Genomic DNA, 13,710 nt, shown 5'->3' with positions numbered 1-13,710 from the left:
TCTGTCTGTCTGTCTGTCTGTCTGTCTGTCTGTCTGTCTGTCTGTCTGTGAGCTACCGACTGCGCCACCGTTCCCCTGGAGCATTTTTATTTTAACGATTAATCTATCGATTGTGTTTCGTCTTGGATCACTAGAACATTAAATCATTGTCTTTTTTGCTAATTATTTGGGGGCCCTCTTGCGATACCCTCTCGGCCCACCAGTGGGCTCCCGGCCCACAGGTGCAGAGTGAGTGACAAATGCTATGCTGCCCCTGGCGACTGAATATTCCCCCAGGCCGTGGGATGACCTGAGTTGCCCCTGGCGAGTGAATATTCCCCCAGGCCGTGGGATGTTCTGAGTTGCCCCTGGCGACATAATATTCCCCCAGGCCGTGGGATGATCTGAGTTGCCCCTGGCGACTGAATATTCCCGCAGGCTGTGGGATGATCTGAGTAAATGCACTTTATTACATGGCACCTCTGATCGTCTGACCTTTGACCTCCAACAGGAGAGCTCAAGCCAGGTGACCAGATCATGGAGGTGAATGGAGACAGCCTCAGTGGAGTGACCAACCAAAGGTAGGCCCTTAATATCTTCATATAATGGGCTCTATGGACAGCATCCATATTGGAATGAAACTGGGCATCTTGTTACAAATGATTCTAATTGAGGCTCTGTTCCATTCTGGTAGAACATTTTAATTTCAAGGACCCCCATAACTCTAACAGTACATTTCGCCACGTTGAGACCCACTGGTGTAGCAAGGTGTTTCTAATGAGACAACTATCAGCACCCTGACTCTAGCCAGAGTGGAAACAGAGCCTTACTATCATTATGACCAGATGTCCCCTTTCCGTGGGACAGTCCCTCATTTCCAAGACTTTACAGGCGTCCCACAAATTGAAACCCTGTCCCACATTGTGACTGGCAGGCAGCAGTGTTCAAATGCCCTAATAGTTAGTCCCCTAATAGTTGGCATTCTGTAAAGCTCTCAATTCGTGCAAGATGTGTTTTGAAGCATGTTAAAATAACATGAGAAATATCCCCTAGGCTACAGCACCAAGTCAGCCATACCACATATGACCCCTATTTTAAAACAAAATGTGAGACGCCAGACGGGCTTAATAGCAAAATGATAAGCAATATTATGCCTATGGTCGATTATGACATCAAAGCGATACTGCTGTCCCTCAAATGAACAGTTTGGATCTGGTCACCCTATTGGTAACACACAAGGAAGGAAAGGGCTCAATTTCTTTCCAATATGGCTGCTGTGCAAAGAGCCTATTTCAGCATTGATAACTTTCCTGGAAGAGAAAGGCTGCAGTTTCTATTAGCTTGGAATCCTCATCGATGATGTCATTGGTAGGCAGGTTTTTGAACTGTCCACAGCCAGTGAGACAGAGCGCACAAGTATGAAGTTAACTGTTCCAAAAATGTGTGTGTGTGTGTGTGTGTGTGTGTGTGTGTGTGTGTGTGTGTGTGTGTGTGTGTGTGTGTGTGTGTGTGTGTGTGTGTGTGTGTGTGTGTGTGTGTGTGTGTGTGCGTGTGTGTCTGCGTGTGTGTCTGCGTGTCTGTGTGTGTCTGCGTGCGTGCGTGCGTCCGTGTTACAGAGCTGTGGACATCTTGAGAGGTGCCTCTGCGACCAATCACATGCGCCTTCTGATTGCGAGAGATGAAGAAGCCAAGTACGTCACATTCATTCACTCCATCCATGTTACCTACATCCATACAAGAGAGAGAGAGAGAGAGAGAGAGTGAGAGAGAGAGAGAGATAGATGCATGCGTGCGTACATGTTTGTAAAACCCTGGTTGTGTGTGCACCAGGGTAATGTGTCAAACATTGACGACAGTGTCAGCTTCAAGGACGCAAGTGACAAGTGACAACTCTGCCCTGAGTGACCTTAGAATTGCCCTCCCTCCCTCCCTTTCTGTCTGTCTGTCTGTCTGTCTGTCTGTCTGTCTGTCTGTCTGTCTGTCTGTCTGTCTGTCTGTCTGTCTGTCTGTCTGTCTGTCTGTCTGTCTGTCTGTCTGTCTGTCTGTCTCTCTCTTTCTCGGAAGGGAATCATACAAGGACAGCTTAAAGAATGAAGTGAGAGCGCATGAGTTGAGGGATGAGAAGAATTGGTCTGCTCTTTTTTCCATGTACACCAAATATGTAAGCTCACAACGCGTCAGACACGCTGTGAGCTTAGATTGGCTATTTTTCAGCTAATGTTCCCCTATTGGACTTGAGTGCTAGTCTGAAGATAAATGATGTTAGTACGATCTGGAGCAGTCTGAACTCACACACAACATCAGGTTTCGATCACACGGCTATAGAGATAATGTGTACTGAATTTGTATGATTTTTGGACAAAATATAGATTACTGGTAGGATTAATATCAACAAATGTGTTAGGCAGTAATCGGCCTTCTGGTGGTGCTATAACGGTCCGATGTGACAAATTTAGGGCAGAAGTTCTGATCTTGTCTCCAGGGACTGTGTGTACACAGTTTCACGTCGTTCAGGCCAACATTTGATAAATAATGTTATTGAGGGGGAAAACATAAGTTAGTTATGGTTTGTCTCTGTGGGAGGCTATAGCTGTTTATAAGAGCAGTATTTTACCACCATTCTTCTTCTTCTTCTTCTTCTTCTTCTTCTTCTTCTTCTTTGTTTTGTACAAAATGCCTCAAATCAACAACGCAAACAATTGTGCACGCACATTCCAACTATGCTGAGGAATAAAAGCTACTTTTCAAATCAGCCCACATGGTGGCGATATAACCTTTCAATTTGCGTTTTACCTATAACTGCACCAATTGTGAAACTTTGCACACACACTCCCAAGTAAAAACCACCACCAGAGGCCAACTTTTGTATTTTTTATATTACTCCTCCAGATTTTGTCCATCATGCACATTATCTCTATAGACATGTAAATCTGTCCGAATTTTCATATTCCATCCTTCTTCTTCTTTTTGATTTCCGGCAGTGTGGACTGTGGACGGCACAAGGCATATTACTGCCTTTGTTATGATTGACATATGACATCCTTATTAATAGACATTGTCTTTCTGCATTGTAAATACTACTGCACTTTTGAAACACATGTTTCACTGATTCCATGGCTGCCCAGTGCCCACACTGACATAGCCCTGTGTCATGCTTTCCTTTTAAAAACAAGTTATTGTTTAACCCACATCTCTACGAGATGCAGTGTTACAGCATCACTTCTTACTGACTTTAGGTTGTACCATGTACTGTAGTAATGCCTCGATCCCCTTATCCTCCCATATTCCATCCTAATTGGCTAAGATTGCCATCTAAAGTTTGCACGAAATGCATCAAGTCATGAATGCAGTGTATAATTGCAGTGAAACTTTGCATGTACATTCCCACTCGGCCGAGGAAGAAATGCCACCCTTTTCACATTGGCCTATTATAGCATCACAAGCATGCAGGCAGATTTTTGGCCAACATTTCAACATTGGCCTATAGTGCCACCAGGAGGCCACAATAACCTACCTGTCCTGGCGGAGACCATTGCTCCAAGGAACACTTTTTCTAGTTATTTCTTTTTTTCCCCCCATGGGGACAGGTTAACCACTTAAATTAGCGATTCTGAACAAACAAATGAGGTATTTTTGAAGGTATTGGCCCCCTTTTTGGACTTTATAGAAGAGCGTAATTGATTCGGACTGGTTCATGATCTTTATCTAGGCTGTTTTATTATGATGAAGTATAAGTGACATCCCACCCTCATACGCATACAAGGGCACGGCAGATTTTTGGCCTGTGTCTCGCTGTTCGGATGTGGGAGGATTAGGGTGGTGGGGTGCCATGTGGCTTCTGTTGGTTCCGCCGTGGGCTGGTGATGCCCCGTCTCACAGTACTGGAATACTTGCTTTTACAAATACTTAAGTACGGTATTCAAAAAGGTGTCCGTTTAAACTACTTGAGTATTCAAATTCAATTTCCAGACAGACAGTGAAAATAGCAGAGCTTGTAGATCTGTTTTTTTTCCTGTATTTGAAATTGGGCTATATATATATATTTATATTTTACTTGCAATACTCAAGTAAATGTACTTAGTTACTGGTGTTACAGTGCAGTGTGAGTCATCCCTGCAGTGTGAGTTATGTGATATTGCAGCAGTTACAGCTCCCATCCAGCGTTGCCACATTTTGCGAGAGAAACAAGCGGTCAGGACTATAGGAAAACAAGACCAAAAGACCACGCACGGCTGAAAATAGCAGATCTATAAGCTCACAAGTTAGAGTATATATTAATAGAGACGGCACCCAGAGGAAACCCTGAGGCGAAATGGACATAGTGGCCGAATTTGGTATTGCAGCGCTGGGCCAATTCTGGTCCGTTGACTATCATTGCGCACGTTCATGATGACACGTGAACGCTGTTTCATACATGCACGCGTGCAATGATCAACGCGTTAATGGCCAGCGCGTTCACGATTTGGCCCAATCCATCCCAGAATGCACTCTGTTCTACCCGGAAGGAGGAGTGAAATCGCCTCATGTGCTTTTGAGCAACGTAATGCAAGTGGACATGGGAGGAGAAATCCGGTGAAGTCTCTATTAATATATACTCTAAGGCTCACAATGCGTTTGTTGCCTTGTGGTTGTGGGTTGTGAGCTTGTAGATCTGTTACTTTAAAAAATACATCTTCAAATAATTATGAAACAAATTTCTATGGGGGTCCCTGGCACAAAATAGTTTCATTGTGGGGTTTGTGGACAAATATTAATTAATTACTTTTCGGGATCGTTTACACGAAAAGGTTTGATATTTGAAAGCTTTAGTTGCTCGTTACTTATCCAGAATTAGATTACTATGAGAAAACTCACAAATCTATTGTTATTTGACTAATTGATTAATATCATCTGTACAATTGTTTCATACCAATGTAAGTGTCATGCACAATGTTATGAGTAATGTTTTAAGACACAATCTAAGTACTGGAAAGAATTTGCTTTTAACGCCCAAAATGTTATCAAAATACAGGCCATCGGGCAGTGCTGAATGTTGGAGTAATGTGCAGCACTGGAAGCCAAACATACACATATTTTCCATGTCCAATATTGAAAATATTAAAAAGACATAACACAAACACATTTTGCTTAAAGGGGAAAACCACCCATTTTCAACATTTTACTATGTCATTAATATACCTTAGAGCTGTAGAACTGTTATTATGAAAAAAATCATTAACATGGTGAAACACATCTTGATGACATCATCAAGATGTGTTTCACTGATGTGTTAATGATTTTTTTCAGACCTCTAGTTCTAGGAAACACAGAATGGGGGAACTTTTTATTATTTCCACAACAGCTCTATGTGTGTGGAATTTCCACAACAGCTCTAAGGTACATTAATGATATAGTAAAATGTTGAAAATGAGTGGAATGCCCCTTTAAACCCATTCACCCAATCAATATTGTATTACTGTAGGTATTATTCCATTAGAAATACACAGGGAGGGAGATAAATATCTGTATACAATATTACGTATCACTGCTTTAAAACAAATCACACAGAAATGGTTGGATGTAGCCACTCCCTAGATTATTAATAATTGGAAAATAACAGTTGAAGATTTTAAAGAGATGGAAATAATCAGAAATACATGTATTTTATACATGTAAAATGTAGAAGTAGGCCTACTACAGGTAAGCTACCCCTATGTAAATGGTTCTTTTACTTTTTCCCTTGTATTTCTACTTCATTAATTTCCTCCTTTTTCTTTTTTGTATTATTAATTTCAGTTTGTATATGAAAATGATGCAGGATGATTTTTTTGGATGAAATTGGTCAGAAGTATTGTTTGTCAATTGTTTCTGCGAAGACTTTCCCCACAAAACAGATGCTGGGGTTTAAAGTGGTTGAAGCAACCTTTTATTCATTAATATAAGTACTAATGACCTGCAGCAGCCACAAAGTCTTGGTGAACTACAGTGGATCAATTGGAACTTTTATTCTTCCCCTTTTCCTTTGAAAAAGTAACCATTTTGGACATACAACGTTTCCACCCGACAGTGGCGATATACATTTTGTCTCAGTAAAAAAAAAAAAAAAAAGAACAGAAAGGAGAAAGTAAAGAGATGGCTTTTAAAAAAGCCGATGCTGAGTGTGTTGGCTGTGAGTCCCCTGGGCCATGCGTTCCAAAGTTTAGGAGGTCTCATTTAAAAGGCCGGGTCACCTTGGCCAGCGACCACGTCAGCACCCGGGGACAGTCACAAAGCAGGCCTTTTCCTTACTGGTTATCTCTGCCTTCCTATATGGAACCCCAAAGCTCTAGAGCGAAGTCTGCACAAAAAGCCAGCCAGCCACGGAGCATCGATTAGTGATTTTCTGCTTCTTTTTTAAAACTTTGCTTCTCTGATGCAGGGGAATGGATTGTAAATATGGATCACGTTAAAAGATGCAGTCCGGAACTTACTTTAACCACTTAACCCCTAAATACAGTGCTTAGTCCCACAGGGCTCTGTGCTAGGTTTGCTAGTATTTACACCAAATCTCTTCAGAGAAAAAATGAAGGATCTACTGTACGTCAGGGTGCTGATGTGGTCGCTGGCCAAGGTGTAGATCAGTTATTTATGTCAAAGTAATTTGGTCCAAGTACAGAGACAACTCTTAAGACAAGAGCAACAGGTTCCCAACCTTTCTATTTGACACGAGCATCATTGACTGACACGTGTCTGGCTGTCTGGCTGCTAAATTATTCTATCACCACATAATACCATTGACCTAAATGGTGTTATATCAATGAGGATAGGATGAAAAAGGTTATTTCTGTATTAGCCTTGACGACCGTCTTGATCCAAGGCTATGTCTGTATCAGAAATTACTTTGAGGCCTGGGATCAGCGGTCCTGGTGCAGCGTGCCGCGGGCGTTCCACTCCTGCTCCCAACGGACTTTGCTGCGTGTCTCCCCCCCATCTCTCTCCCGTTTCCTGTCAGCCTACTTTACTCCTGTCCCTCTCTCAATAAAGGCAAAAAAGGCCAAAAAAAGATCTTAAAAAAAATAAACTTTGGACAGATATCACTGCTTTGCAACACAATGAGAACGCCATTATTATGCTCGAAGCTGGTTATAAAGACACCAAGGATTTGTCAGTGATGTGACATCACGAATCCTTGGGCATGTGACAGACTTAAGTTTTCTCTGCTGTTTATAAAATCCTGGTGACGCGAGGTTATAGACTCAACGTTGCCTGTGTATATTTGTACAATCCATGAACTTGGAAGTCCTGGCAGGCTTCTCGTGCACCGGTGGTCCTGAGGTTGAACAGTTTTCTGAAAAAAACGTATGTTGTTATTTCCAAAAATGATGTATTTTGTTGCCGACTGCCATCTCAAAATATTTTGTGCCAGGTATAAGCAAAGATTTGAGTTAAAAATGTTCGCTTACAAAATTGTCATGATTTTTTTTATTGCAGATCTACAAGTTCATAGCGAGGCACGAGCGAGATACGAGCTTGCATATCTGCTATTTTTGAATAGCCAAATAAATCTCAAATGACACAGATGATTTTCCGGTTTTAAAGGTTTAAGTGGTTGAACCACCTTAAAGTGCATGCCAAACGTAAGACCATGTGATCACTCATTCTTGTTCTTTGGTGTGTTTCTGAACAGGAGAGAGTTTGCCGACGTGATGGAGTACTGTGCACAACATGGGAGCACGGGATCAATGAGGACCTCCCCCAGCTCCGAGCTGCGATCCCCCATCCAACCAGGTACTATGTAACACTAATGCTGTGTCCACACTGGCTGAGCTATAGGCTCTAGTGAGGCTACTATTCATTTTCATTTGGAAGCCATCGATATGAAGATACAAAGCTACTGGCTACCGTTCATTTTTATTTGGAAGCCAGCACCATGAAGATACAAAGCTAGGTTACCATTAATTTGCAATGGAAGCCATTGTCAACCCATCTCCATAATTGGTCCTCACTACTGCTCATGATAAAATGGTACCCTTTTTGTCTACTTGGTCTGTGTATCAGAGGAGGGCTGTGGACAGTTCAGAAACCCGTCTTCCGGCCTGGCGGTCCAGGCACCTAGGCTGGTAATCCAGCGTGTCGTGGGTTCGAGTCCTGATCCCGGCGACCTTTGCTGCGTGTCTTCCCCCCCATCTCTCTCCCTCTTTCCTGTCAAACTACTGTGGTGTATCAATGAAGGCAAAAAGTCCCCAAAAATATCTTAAAAAATGAATAAAAACCGTCTTCCAGTGACATCATCGATTGGGAATCCAAGCTAATAGAAAACTCTAACGATGATGTCACTGGTAGGCGGGTTTCTGAACTGACCACAGCCCTCCTAGACACAGACCAAGGAGAAACAAATTGTACAATTGTATCATGATGCATTGTGAGCTTGTAGATCTGCTATTTTCAAATAGGTCTACCTATATGCCTCAAAATTATACTTAGGTACAGTACATACTGTAAGTAAATAGTTACTTTCCAGTTCCACCACTTACTTTTCACCATTTCCACTCATCACTTATTTCATTTCGCAAAAAGAACCGTTTTGTATACCAAAACATTTAACTCTGAGCATGGGTGGAGAGAGCACTATGGGTGGTACAATGTACTGCCGAGGGATGTGTGTGTGTGTGTGTGTGTGTGTGTGTGTGTGTGTGTGTGTGTGTGTGTGTGTGTGTGTGTGTGTGTGTGTGTGTGTGTGTGTGTGTGTGCGTGTGTGCGTGCGTGCGTGCGTGCGTGCGTGCGTGCGTGCGTGCGTGCGTGCGTGCGTGCGTGCGTGCGTGCGTGCGTGTATGACACGCACGTGTATGACAATGACAAATTAGTATGACAATGACAAATAAAGGCCACACCTACATAAACCAACAACATTAATCACCATAAACATGTAACCTGGCTTTCCAGCTCACATTACCACAATAGAGGAGAAAAAAAGTTGGTGTGTATATGTGGCTCAAGGCATGCTGGGATTTATGTCTGCTGGGTCTCTCTCTCTCTCTCTCTCTCTCTCTCATTTTATCATCGCGGATGAGTTTTAAATTACAGTAATCGGCGATAGTTTGATACACGTCACGCGAGTGAGTGTTTTTGCGAGTGTGCACCATATATACTTCAATCAATCAATCAATCAATCATAACAAAACAAACAGCGTCAGATGCATGTCCGTCTTCCAAGCGTTGCAAGATTTTGTGAGAGAGAGAGACAAGCAACCAAGCACTGAAAAGAAGTAAAAAATAATAACTGACTGTCAAACTTTATTGTCGAATGTTGTTTTAGAGCGTGGTTATCAAACATTTTCATGTCAAGGACCCCCAATATTTCAAAGCAACTTTACAGAAAAAAACAAGACCAAAGTATAGCTTATAATATAATAAGCAGACTTGGCAACACTGTACTGAAGCTTCGACTGATGTACAAGCTCACGTGTATAGAGTGGATAAGGAAATGGCGTGCGTGCGTGCGTGCGTGCGTGCGTGCGTGCGTGCGTGCGTGCGTGCGTGCGTGCGTGCGTCCGTGCGTGCGTGCGTGCGTGCGTGCGTGAGTGCGTGCGTGCGTGCGTACATCGTTATTATGTGCATGTAATTTCTACACCATGCTGTATAGGCATGAAGGAATTTAATGTCGAGGAGATGAAGGTTGAGGTATGGCAAGAACTTAAAGCCACTTTCACCCTGGTTACATTTGTATACTACAGTATATCAGAGATAGATATGATTAAAAAAGAAAAATCACTTGTACAGTGGAATTCAGTGATATTATTAACAACTTAAATAAAAATACCTACATCTAAATCACATTATTAATGTTTTGCTCAATTTAAGATAGCCTGGCTCAATTTAAAAACACAAGGAAAATCACATTAAGTCTTGCGAGTAGTATTACAGACCTTCTCATCTCGTTTTGGAGAGTAATCTATTTTGTGCCCGCATACATGCAGCTTGAAGACTGAATTACTGCCGCGCTGCCAGTTTTTACCCTTCATTTCAAGGGCATTAAAAAAAGCAAATATTACATAACCTGAGGATGAAAGACTAGCCTCTCGGAGAGGGATTTTTGGCTTCTCCGGCAGTCACTCAGCATATTGGTTTATTCTTCACAGATCAAGTTTACGATGGGGGGTGCATGAAGTTTTAAGGACCTCAGTCCTCTCTTGAATCCTGTGTCTGAGACGCAGGAGCAGTTGAATGCAGTTTGTGCAGCAACTGATGCAGAATCATGCTGCAGCCCGCCTTTGGGGTGTATCATCTGCATCCGAAAGAGAATAAATCAAAAACTTGACCACAACATCACGTTAAAATAAGCTCTTCAGCTGCAGCCATATTGACTAATGAAGGCTCTGTTCCATTTAATGTAGCACAGTGGTTCTAATGGAACCTCTTATTAGCCTATATTATTATTTCAAGTATTTCAGTAGTAGTAGTTCAACTATGAATTCTTAGAGTTATACACCCGTAACCGTAAGGGGCCATTTGTAACCCCCCCTCAGCGTGCAACATCTGAGTGCAACCAAACATAAAATGATCTCTTCTCCCCAATCCCTCCCCAACATTTCTCGTCTCGTTGAAGACCCTAACAAGAGCCCTCGTACAAGGTTTCTTCGACTATGCATGCACCTCTTGGTACCACAGCACCTCAAAGGCCCTTAAAACAAGGCTCCAGACCTCCCAAAACAAACTGGTCAGGCTCCTACTTGGCCTCACCCCCCAAGATACCCATGTACCTGTCTAAATACTTCCTTAATGTTAACGAAGTCCACACCCACAACACCAGAGGGAGTGCAACAAACCATGTACAACCCAGATTCGGCACAAACGGGACTAAATTATTTTCGCTCCTATGCCACCAGAATGTGGAACGCCCTACCAACAGTCATTAAGACATGCAAATCCCTTGACTCCTTCAAAACCACTCTCAAAGGGAACCTACGGACGGCTGCAATTCGAAACTGGCCCCCAAATGTGAATCCCCCCCCAACCCCCCCCCCCCCCCCCCGCCCCTTTTCCCCCTCACTATAATGTTTCTTTTCCCTTTTTACCTCCATTATGATGAATTCCTGTTCTGTTCTTTGGCTATAGCCTATAGAAGTGTCTATTTGTACGTCTCTAAATGTTTTGATGAATTGAACAAGGTGGACCCTCTTGTAAACAAGTGTAATGCTTTATTGGGTCGTCCACTCACAGTTAACAGTCTTTGTATTGAGTTGTGCTTGAAATGTACTGTAATTCTGCAAACTGTTAATAAATATTTCAATAAATCAATCAAAAACAAAATATACACTTCTATGCAAAAAAATCATCATATATACCTTAAAAAAAAGTTTAAAAAAAATAAAAAAGGGAAACGTGTATAGTATGGGGAAAAAGAGGGGGGTTGGGTGCTTTAATTTTTTTACAGGGGCCAGTTTCAAATTGCAGCCGCTGGTAACACCTATGAAGGTAGTAAGGAAGAGGCCCAAGTTCCTTCCAATATGGCTGCTGTGCACTAGTGGTGTCAAAAATAATCAATGCAGCAATGCATCGTGATTCGTCCATGCAGCAATGCATCGTGATTCGTCCATGCAGCAATGCATCGTGATTCGTCCATGCAGCAATGTGACATAATCGATAACCAAAGCCTAAGTAAATATCATTATATATAATATATAATTATAATACTGCATATAATATTATATATAATATAATTCTAAATAAAATGTGTTGTTCAGTATATCTGACTGCTTGTATTGACTCATGGAAATGTGCCATGTTGTGCAGTAATATAGACAACTGTGATGCATTGCAATGCATCGTAGAATCAAATCGAATGAAATTGTTACCTGGTGAATCGTAATCGAATTGAATTGTGAGGGCAGTGCCAATGCACACCTCTAATAGAGCCTATTAGATATTTGAATTATAATTCTCTTTAAGCACTGCTGAGTGTTTTTTGTTTGTTTTGTTTTGTTTATTCCACTGTGTGTAATCGTAGCAGAGCTAGCAGGGGGTCTCAGAGAGAATAAAAGACAGAGAGAGAACACAAAAGGAATGTGTAACACTTCCACTGATGTGCTACACACCCTGCTGGGACACACTATGTTCTCTGAAAAGAAAGTGCTAATGAGTGTTTCTAACCTTTGAAAGGTGTTTTTTCTCTCTCGGGTCTTCTTCGAGGGTTTTCACCGTTTGTTTCGGTAGACGTTCGGATTTTGGGCATTATCATTTCAGAGTCTCTCTCTCTCTCTCTCTCTCTCTCTCTCTCTCTCTCTTACCGACAGAAAGCTAGAGAAGTCACATAACATATAGGCTACCTTTAACCCATTTCTTTTTTTAACCTTTCAAAAATCTAAAATTGTACGTTGCTGTAAGTGGTGCTCAAACGTTTTCACCATATACATAATGTTCTTGAATAATCAAAAATAGCAGATCTACAAGCCCATAGCACAGCACGAAGTGGCACGCTATGAGCTTGTATATCTAAAATTGCGAGGCGGTGTCTCGTGGCGAGAATAGCAGACCTACAAGCTCACACGACGTCGCATCCGTGCCACGCTGTGAGCTTGCAGGTCGGCTATTCCCGGCCGACACCGTCTCGCGACCGAGCATGAATTAGGCTTGACAGCAGTGTGTTGTACGTGCGTGTGTGTGTTTGACCAGCAGGGGGCGGGGGCAGACCGCAGGACAGCACGTCGTCTGGCTCGTCGTCGCGCTCCCAGAGTCCTTTGATGCTGAGCCCAGCGGGCTCCCAGAGCATGTACAACACCAGCGGAACCATGAGGCGCTCACGCAGGTACACGCACACACGCAGGTACACGCACACACACACACACACACGCATGCACGCACGCACGCACGCACACACACACACACACACACACACACACACACACACACACACACACACACACACACACACACACACACAGGGGGTCGTTTGGGGATAAGGTTTGCGCTTCTATTCTGACTTCTCTGACACAGTGCAGTTCAGCCAGTCAATCAGTGGGACTGAGCATGCAGCTGAGCAGCCGACGGCACATCAAAGGAACAGTCACAGAGGTTGTTAATTAATGGCTGAGACTGAACTCCCAGTGCAGTTGGAAAAGGAAGTAATCACTTCTGTCCGTGACAATACCCAATCCTACAGTTTGAATTCTGTACAATCCAAATGTGTATATAAAATATAGATTCCCCATCGATTCTCTTGGTTCCGCCCACATTTCTCTTGTGAAGCAGAATTGGTTTAAAGCTTGACTATGCAAGACTTCTGGTCTGTGTGTGTATATACACAACAGAGAAGTCCACTCTAATCAATCAATCGACTCAAAGTCTTGTGTGTGTGTGTGTGTGTGTGTGTGTGTGTGTCTGTGTGTGTGTGTGTGTGTGTGTGTGTGTGTGTGTGTGTGTGTGTGTGTGTGTGTGTGTGTGTGTGCGTGTGCGTGTGCGTGTGTGTTGCCAGTCACCCAGGGGAGGGTGTGATCCAGCTGATCTCAGTAACCCGGTCCAGCACTCTGGGCATCACCATCGGAGGAGGAACCAACAGACCTGATGGACCCGCTGTCTTCATCCAGGAAGTCCTGTCTGGAGGAGACTGCTACAGGGTAGGCTACTATACTATACTATACTATACTATACTATACTATACTATACTATACTATACTATACTATAGCCTACTATACCAGTAAGATGCCCTGGGGGCGAGAAGCGACCTCGTGCACGCATCCGCCTGGGTGACAGCAGACTGCTGTGCAAGCGCTGGG

General features: G+C 43.0%; 1 protein-coding gene across 1 annotated transcript in view; it reads left to right on the top strand.

Moving 5' to 3' along the window:
- Positions 1 to 13,710, top strand: part of LOC306936158 (syntaxin-binding protein 4) — a gene marked incomplete at its 5' end in the record, with an annotated part of 182,299 nt that overhangs the window by 122,385 nt on the left and 46,204 nt on the right. The window contains 5 exons of the mRNA XM_079519634.1: positions 491 to 560; positions 1,596 to 1,670; positions 7,625 to 7,725; positions 12,610 to 12,742; positions 13,409 to 13,550. Of these exons, the coding sequence (XP_079375760.1) occupies positions 491 to 560; positions 1,596 to 1,670; positions 7,625 to 7,725; positions 12,610 to 12,742; positions 13,409 to 13,550 (521 nt within the window). The remainder of the gene's footprint in view (positions 1 to 490; positions 561 to 1,595; positions 1,671 to 7,624; positions 7,726 to 12,609; positions 12,743 to 13,408; positions 13,551 to 13,710) is intronic.

The sequence above is a fragment of the Electrona antarctica genome (assembly GCF_951216825.1).
Source record: "Electrona antarctica genome assembly, chromosome: 14".
NCBI lineage: Eukaryota > Metazoa > Chordata > Actinopteri > Myctophiformes > Myctophidae > Electrona > Electrona antarctica.
This window is presented reverse-complemented; position numbering and strand designations above follow the sequence as displayed.